The 8,946-nt window shown below is 54.1% G+C and overlaps 1 protein-coding gene across 9 annotated transcripts in view; it reads left to right on the forward strand.

Moving 5' to 3' along the window:
* Nucleotides 1-8,946, forward strand: part of LOC144610915 (neogenin-like) — a 139,008-nt gene that overhangs the window by 119,133 nt on the left and 10,929 nt on the right. For 8 of the 9 annotated variants that reach the window (XM_078429913.1, XM_078429915.1, XM_078429908.1 and 5 more), the window contains exons 18-22: nt 528-666; nt 1,541-1,648; nt 2,152-2,346; nt 4,272-4,304; nt 4,933-5,007. In XM_078429913.1, the coding sequence (XP_078286039.1) occupies nt 528-666; nt 1,541-1,648; nt 2,152-2,346; nt 4,272-4,304; nt 4,933-5,007 (550 nt within the window). The remainder of the gene's footprint in view (nt 1-527; nt 667-1,540; nt 1,649-2,151; nt 2,347-4,271; nt 4,305-4,932; nt 5,008-8,946) is intronic. The other variant, XM_078429910.1, reaches the window with a different exon arrangement.

Here is an 8,946-nt window from a genome sequence, read left to right on the forward strand (position 1 = left end):
TGGGGGGGTGGGGTGGGTTTGGATTGGGGGTTGGGTGGGGATAGGATGGTGTGGGGGTGGGTGTGGTGTGGGGGATGGGTGAGGGTGGGGTGAGCCTTTGCCCAGTAGGGGGTGAGTACCTGGTGGATGTGTTCAGCACTGATACTGTGTACCAAAGATACTAGAGCAGAGCAAGATAGACCACTCGACCCTAAACACCGTAGTGTGTCACGGCGCCATTTTAGTCGGCAGAAACTTGCAGAAACATTTTTAAAGAAAAATAACAACAATCTGTGAGTTGATAGATGAGATATATTCTGCATTTTAATGTCACCATCACACATACTGTTCCCCCACAACACTGATTACACTGCGAGAGACAGAGCGAGCGGCGGGGTTTGCTTACTAAAATGGCGGACGTTACGCTCCTTTGCGTACTCCACTTCAGTATAGGCGATTTCAACGGAGTGGTCCATCGCGCTCCTCTAGTATCTTTGCTGTGCACTAGCGCGGTGCATTGACTCTGTGCAAACGTGATTGCTTCCCAGACGGCCGACACCAACACGCTGAGCTACATTGTCTCGGGCCTGAAGCCTAGCACTCTCTACGAGTTTTCTGTGAAGGTGACGAAGGGTCGGAGATCGAGCACGTGGAGCATGACCGCACACGGGACCACGTTTGAAACGGGTACGGGCCGTCAAACACAACGGGAATCAGTGATAGGCTAACGTGTGTAGCTGCCCCACCAGGCAGGGGTGGTGTGAGAATACATCCACAGCACAGCACCCATGGGTGGGGGTGTGTGAGGGTACGTCCACAGCATAGCACCCATGGGTGGGGGTGTGTGAGGGTACGTGTCCACAGCATAGCACCCATGGGTGGGGGTGTGTGAGGGTACATCCACAGCACAGCACCCATGGGTGGGGGTGTGTGAGGGTACGTGTCCACAGCACAGCACCCAGGGGTGGGGGTGTATGAGGGTACGTCCACAGCACCCAGGGGTGGGGGTGTATGAGGGTACGTCCACAGCACCCAGGGGTGGGGGTGTGTGAGGGTACGTCCACAGCACAGCACCCAGGGGTGGGGGTGTGTGAGGGTACGTCCACAGCACAGCACCCAGGGGTGGGGGTGTGTGAGGGTACGTCCACAGCACCCATGGGTGGAGGGATACAAGGAATGACCGTTCCATTGAGCAGCCCCGCTCCGTCCACTCTTCCCATCTAGCCCAGCCCATTTCATACTAACCCCCCTCCCACTGCCACGTTCACCACCCCATTGCTGTGGGGAGCCGACTGCAAACTGGAGGAGCAGCGTCCCACACTGTTCACAGCCCAATGATTCAATCATCCAACCCCACGCCCGCACTCCGCACTCCGCACAGTTCCCTTCCCCAACCCCCTCGTCCCCCGGCCCACCAAAGGGTGTCATTGCCGGCTTCACCTTCTCCCAAACACTTCTGCCACCGTGGGCTCCGGTGGTTCATGAATCCCGGCGCCTCTCTGTACCTCGGTCCACGTGACAGTAATAAACCTGAGTGCCCCTGGTTTCCCTGTCCTTTCAGTGCCCACATCTCCCCCCAAGGATCTGACCGTGGTCAGCAAGGAGGGCAAGCCCCGAACCATCATCGTCAACTGGCAGCCACCATCAGAGGCCAACGGCAAGATCACAGGTAACAGGCACGCTGCACGGGGGGCGGGCACATTGCATGGGGGCCGAGACAGGCTGCACGGGGGGCGGGCACACAGCACGGGGGCTGGAACAGGCTGCACGGGAGCCGGGCACGCTGCACGGGGGCTGGGACAGGCTGCATGGGGGCTGGAACAGGCTGCACGGGGGGGGGGGGGCAGGACAGGCTGCACGGGGGCTGGGACAGGCTGCACGGGGGCCAGGGCAGGGTCACTGCGATGCTCATCTGCTACTGCGGTGGATACACAGGGTCAGCTGTGGGCCGGGTTGGTGTTGTGTGCGTGCCGTGTAGTGTGTGTGCCGTGCCTGTACGTGCTGTGCAGTGTCGGAGGAGCGTGGTTTGACCGTACCTGTGTGTGCTGTGTAGTGTGCGTGCCGTGTAGTGTGCGTGCCGTGTAGTGTGCGTGCCGTGTAGTGTGCGTGCCGTGCCTGTGCGTGCCGTGTAGTGTTGGAGGAGCGTTGCCTGAGCCGTTTCTCTCACCGCAGGTTACATCATCTACTACAGCACGGACATCAATGCGGAGATCCATGACTGGGTGATCGAGCCGGTGGTCGGGGACAGACTCACTCACCAGATCCAGGACCTGACGCTCGACACCACTTACTACTTCAGGATCCAGGCCCGCAACTCCAAGGGCATGGGCCCCCTGTCCGAGTTCGTGCAGTTCCGAACGCCGAAAGGTGAGGGGCGGCTCAGCGATGCAGCGTGTCTGTGCCACAGCCCACGGCGGCAGCACAGGCCCAGTGGGCAGCAGCACAGGCCCAGTGGGCAGCAGCACAGGCCCAGTGGGCAGCACCACAGGCCCAGTGGGCAGCACCACAGGCCCAGTGGGCAGCAGCACAGGCCCAGTGGGCAGCACCACAGGCCCAGTGGGCAGCACCACAGGCCCAGTGGGCAGCAGCACAGGCCCAGTGGGCAGCACCACAGGCCCAGTGGGCAGCACCACAGGCCCAGTGGGCAGCACAGGCCCAGTGGGCAGCAGCACAGGCCCAGTGGGCAGCAGCACAGGCCCAGTGGGCAGCACCACAGGCCCAGTGGGCAGCAGCACAGGCCCAGTGGGCAGCACAGGCCCAGTGGGCAGCAGCACAGGCCCAGTGGGCAGCAGCACAGGCCCAGTGGGCAGCAGCACAGGCCCAGTGGGCAGCACCACAGGCCCAGTGGGCAGCACAGGCCCAGTGGGCAGCAGCACAGGCCCAGTGGGCAGCAGCACAGGCCCAGTGGGCAGCACCACAGGCCCAGTGGGCAGCACAGGCCCAGTGGGCAGCAGCCTCTCTGCTGCTTCAGTTTTGCTGCAGTTTCTGGAATGAAGGAGGCTGAGGGGTGACTACAGAGGTTTACACGGGGCAGCACAAGGGCTCTGGATCAGATTGATTGTCACAGTCTTTTTCCCAGGGTAGGGCAGTCTAAAGCTGGAGGGCAGAGGTTGAAGGGGAAAGCTTTAATATGAGGGAATGTTTTTCACACAGGATGGTGGGTGCATGGACTGAGGTACAGGCAGGTACAACTGCCATATTTAAAAGATATGTGGTTGGTACATGGGTAGGAAAGGTTCAGAATGATATGGGCCAAATGCAGGCATATGAGACTAGCCTTGAAAGGCTGGCAAGGATGAGTTGGGTTGAAGGGCCTGTTTCGTCCGGTGTAGTTCAGTAACTCAACTATTAAAATAACGAGGACTTTAGGATCAAGAAAGCTGCAAGACCGAAGACCTTTTCCGTCTATTTAAAAACACTTTAAAATTTAGATCCCACCCATAACGTTGTTGAATGAAATCTGTGCTGGAAACGGTCAGGCTGTTGTTGTGTGATCAGGGTTCCTGTACACAGAGTGGCTGCAAGGAACGAGTGCTTGTAATCTGTACACCATGTGTCAAAGAAATCATTCATATTGTAAACATCACCGCATTAACTTGCGACAGTGGGTGTCAGTGGCACCTGCTTGCCCATCTAATGGGAGAGGAGCTGAACGATGGGCCTGCACCCTGTCTTCATCAGTCCCTGGGTGTTGTCCTGCGTAATGCTGGGGTGTGATTGTGGCTGTGCTTGATTGTGGCTGATGGTGTGGGTGTGTGTATGTGGGGGGGGGGGGGGTGTAGAGGTGTATGTTGGTGTGTGTGTGGCTGGGTAGGTGTGTGTGGGTGTGTGTGTGGCTGGGTGGGTGTGTGTGGCTGGGTAGGTGTGTGTGTGTGGGTGTATGTTGGTGTGTGTATGTGGGGGGGGGCGTGTGTGCACGGGTGTATGTTGGTGTGTGTGTGTGGCTGGGTAGGTGTGTGTGTGGGTGTGTGGCTGGGTAGGTGGGTGTGTGTGTGGCTGGGTAGGTGTGTGGGTGTATGTTGGTGTGTGTGTGTGGCTGGGTAGGTGTGTGGGGGTGTGTGTGGGTGTATGTTGGTGAGTGTATGTGGGGGGGGGGGCGTGTGTGCACGGGTGTATGTTGGTGTGTGTGTGTGGCTGGGTAGGTGTGTGGGTGGGGGGGTGTGTGGGTGGGTGTGTGTGTGGCCCTGCCTGCCGCCTATACTCTGCTGCTTTGGTGCTGGTTGGATTTCTGATTATTCTCACGTTGGATTGAAGTGCTTCTGATGTTCTCTCTTGTGTCCCTGACCCGTCAGCTGAGTCAGCAGACAAAATGGCTCATGACCAAGGTAACTGCTCTGCCTCTTGTAATTGTTCACCACTCACTCATCTTGTGCTGTTTCGCCTCACTCAACCCTTTGATCTCTGGACCTTCAGTGTGAACCAGTGTTGTGTCAGCTCAGTGCTTGTGGGCTTGGTGACCCCTCCCCCTGCCTCACGTGACCCTTTGTTTTATTCCCAGACATTCCTTGAGTTGTTGTCCAAGGCCCAGAGGTTGAGCTTTGTCTCGGTGAGGCCGGGTACCAGGTGGGAGAGTCCAGGACCGAGAGACCGAGAGCTGGCCAAGGATGGTCACGTTCTCTCCCCCTTCGTTTTTCCTTCTCACACCTGACTAATGCACAGTGTTGCATCAAATACCCAGCGCTGTGGCTGATCACTGAAGGAACAGCACTGGGCAGCAGGAGGCGCTGGCACCTGCCTGGCGCTGGACCCACCGAGCCAACACTGAGGGAAGTGATGTGACCGGGACCGACCTTGGCCAGTGGGTGCCTGGGGCAAGTTCGTCAAAGGGTTAAAGCGTCCATTCCTCACTCTGCCTCGTCTGTATGTGCCCTCTGTGTAGTTAGTTGTCCTAGTGCACCCCGCCTGTCTCTATGTGTGTTCACCGGCATCTCACTGATCTCTGTCTCTTCACAGCGCCAGGATCTGGCAAACTCGGCAAACACCCGCCGTCCATGGACTCAGGCGCTGATACACGGCACTCCATCGGCGGTGAGTACCAGTCGCCATCTTTCCCCACGGTGTCCGTCTCCCCCAGTCCCAGCCCCTCCCCCTCTCACCTGAGCCCACCCCCCCTCAACCCACACACTACCCCCTCCCCCCAGTGACCTCGCGGCCCCCAGTGAACCCGCCCCCTCCAGTGACCTCGTGGCCTCCAGTTGAACAAAGGGGGCGGTGAAGGCATGAGAGGGGAGCTGGCCAAGGTCAACTGGAAAAGGATCCTAGCAGGGATGACGGTGGAACAGTAATGGCCGGAATGTCTGGGTGTAATCCAGAAGATACAGGATCATTTCATTCCAAAGAGGAAGAAAGATTCTAAGGGGAGCAGAGGCGACGGTGGCTGACAAGGGAAGGGTGATCACCAGGTGGCGCCACCGGCATTGGCTGCCTCGCCAACAGTCTGTCTGTCCTTTCTTCTGTTTTTATTATTTTAAGTATGTGTTAAAGTATATTTTAGTGTTTTGTTCGTGGTTTGTTTTATGTGGGGGGGGGGGGGGGGAACTTTATTCAATCTCTTACCTCGACGGAGATGTGGTTTTCCTCCGTGTCATATCTCCATCTCCACTGCGGCCTAACATCGAGGAGTTGGCAGCCTTTCCTGGAGACCGGACCGGCCCGGCGCTTCATGCCGCGGGCGCGGCACGGACTTTAACATCGAGGAGTTGGCAGCCTTTCCTGGAGCCCGGCCCGGCGCTTCATGCCGCGGGCGCGGCACGGACTTTAACGTTGAGGAGCTGCGATCCTTTGCCGAGGATCGACTGTGGAGAGCTCCAACCGCGGGGCCTGTGGACTTAAACATCTGAAGCCCACGGTCTCTGGTAAGACCGACTCGGGAGCTCCACGCCGCGGGGAGTTTCAACTGTCCCGACGCCGGAGTTTCGATCATCCCGACGCGAGAGCTTCGGACAGTCGGCAGCGGCGACTGTGGACGGTTCAACAGCCCCGACCGCGGTTGAACAAAGAGGAAGATGATTGAACTTTATTACCTTCCATCACAGTGAGGAATGTAGAATCTGCTGTGGTGGGTGTTTATGTCACATTTTATTTTATGCGCCTGTGTATCCTGTTGCTTTTTACTTAGTATGGCTGTATGGTAACTCAAATTTCACTGTACCTTAATTGGTACATGTGACAATAAATTGATCTTGAAATCTTGAAATCTTGAATCTTGAAGTTAGGGATGGAATAAAACTAAAAGAAAAGATGTATAACACAGCAAAGAGTAGCGGGAAGCCAGAGGATTGGGAAACTTTCATAGGACAACAGAAAGGGCAATACGGGCTGAAAAGATGAAGTATGAGGGTAAGCTGGCCAAGAATATAAAGAAGGCAATAAAAGCTTCTTTAAGTATATTCAGAGAAAAAGATTAGTAAAGACAAATGTGGGTCCCTTGAAGGCAGAAACAGGTGAAATTATTATTGGGAACAAAGAAATGGCAGAAGAGTTGAACAGGTACTTTGGTTCTGTCTTCACTAAGGAAGACACAAACAATCTCCCAGATGTATTAGAGGACAGAGGATCTAGGGAGGCAGAGGAACTGAAAGAAATTTGCATTAGGTGAGAAATAGTATTGGGTAGACTGATGGGACTGAAGGCTGATAAATCCCCCGGGCCTGATGGTCTTCATCCCAGGGTACTCAAGGAGGTGGCTCTAGAAATCGTGGACGCATTGGTGATCATTTTCCAATGTTCAATAGATTCAGGATCAGTTCCTGTAGATTGGAGGATAGCTAATGTTATCCCACTTTTCAAAAAAGGAGCGAGAGAGAAAACAGGGAATTACAGACCAGTTAGCCTGACATCAGTGGTGGGGAAGATGCTGGAGTCAATTACTAAAGAAGTAATAATGGTGCATTTGGATAGCAGTAAAAGGATGTCCAAGTCAGCATGGATTCATGAAAGGGAAATCATGGCTGACTAATCTTCTGGAATTGTTTGAGGAAAAAATGGATGAAGGGGAGCCAGTGGATGTAGTGTAGCTGAAACATATAAGATAATTAGGGGATTGGACACATTAGAGGCAGATAACATGTTCCCAATGTTGGGGGAGTCCAGAACAAGGGGCCACAGTTTGAGAATAAGGGGTAGGCCATTTAGAACGGAGATGAGGAAGAACTTTTTCAGTCAGAGAGTGGTGAAGGTGTGGAATTCTCTGCCTCAGAGGGCAGTGGAGGCCAGTTCGTTGGATGCTTTCAAGAGAGAGCTGGATAGAGCTCTTAAGGATAGCGGAGTGAGGGGGTATGGGGAGAAGGCAGGAACGGGGTACTGATTGAGAGTGATCAGCCATGATCGCATTGAATGGCGGTGCTGGCTCGAAGGGCTGAATGGCCTACTCCTGCACCTATTGTCTATTGTCTATTGACTTTCAGAAAGCCTTTGATAAGGTCCCACACAGGAGATTAGTGGGCAAAATTAGAGCACATGGTATTGGGGGTAGGGTGTTGACATGGATAGAGAATTGGTTGGCAGACAGGAAGCAGAGTAGGAATAAACGGGTCCTTTTCAGAATGGCAGGCAGTGGCGAGTGGAGTGCCGCAAGGCTCGGTGCTGGGGCTGCAGCTATTTACAACATGTATTAATGATTTGGATGATGGTATTGAAAGTAACACGCAAATTTGCAGATGACACAAAGCTGGGTGGCAGTGTGAACTGCGAAGAGTATGTTAGGAGGTTGCAGGGTGACCTGGACAGGTTGAGTGAGTGGGCAGATGCGTGGCAGATGCAGTACAATATAGATAAATGTGAGGTTATCCACTTTGGCGGCAAGAACAAGGAGGCAGATTATTATCTCAATGGTGTCAGGTTAGGAAAAAGGGAAGTGCAACGAGACCTGGGTGTCCTTGTACACCAATCACTGAAAGTAAACATGAGACCCACCCCCCGATGCAGAAGCTTGATCGCCCTGACGAGGAAGGCCTGCCGCCGGCTACGGGAGTCAAGATCGTCCCGTCAATGGAAGGTTAGAGGCCCCCGACCGCTGGAGGACAAAGAAGGGAGAGATTGAACTTCTTTTCACCTTCCATCACAGTGAGGATGTGGAGGAGTCACTGTGGTGGATGTTCATGTTAAAATATATTTTGTGTGTCCTGTTGCTTTTTATTGTTATGACTGGTATGTTGCAAAACATACTTGGCTAATAAAGTATTATTGTGATTGTGACTGTGAGGTACAGCAAGCAGTGAAGAAAGCTAATGGCATGTTGGCCTTTATAACAAGAGGATTTGAGTATAGGAGTAAAGAGGTCCTTCTGCAGTTATACAGACCCCAGGTCAGACCAGTATTGTGTGCAGTTTTGTTCTAATTTGAGGAAGGACATCCTTGCTATTGAGGCAGTGCAGCGTAGGTTCATGAGGTTAATCCTCAGGATGGCAGGACTAACATATGAGGAAAGATTGGAAAAACTGGGCTTGTATTCACTGGAATTTAGAAGGATGAGAGGGGATCTTATAGAAACGTATAAAATTACAAAAGGACTGGACAAGCTAGATGCAGGAAAAATGTTTGCCAATGTTGGGCGAGTCTAGAACCAGAGGCCACAGTCTAAGAATTAAGGGGAGGCCATTTAAAACTGAGGTGAGAAGGAACTTTCTCACCCGGAGAGTTGTGAATTTGTGGAATTCTCTGCCACAGAGGGCAGTGGCTGCCAATTCACTGGATGAATTTAAAAGAGAGTTAGATAGAGCTCCAGGGGCTAGTGGAATCAAGGGATATGGGGAGAAGGCAGGCACGGGTTACTGATTGTAGACTATCAGCCATGATCACAATGAATGGCGGTGCTGGCTCGAAGGGCCGAATGGCCTCCTCCTGCACCTATTGTCTATGTTTGTATGACCTCTGGTGACCTTGCATCCCTCGGTGACCTCACGAACCTGCAGTACCCTGGCGACCCCCGTCCTGTGATCCTGCCCACCCCCCCTCACGGCCGATGTT

The sequence above is a fragment of the Rhinoraja longicauda genome, chromosome 38, assembly GCF_053455715.1.
Source record: "Rhinoraja longicauda isolate Sanriku21f chromosome 38, sRhiLon1.1, whole genome shotgun sequence".
In the NCBI taxonomy this organism is placed as follows: Eukaryota; Metazoa; Chordata; class Chondrichthyes; order Rajiformes; family Arhynchobatidae; genus Rhinoraja; species Rhinoraja longicauda.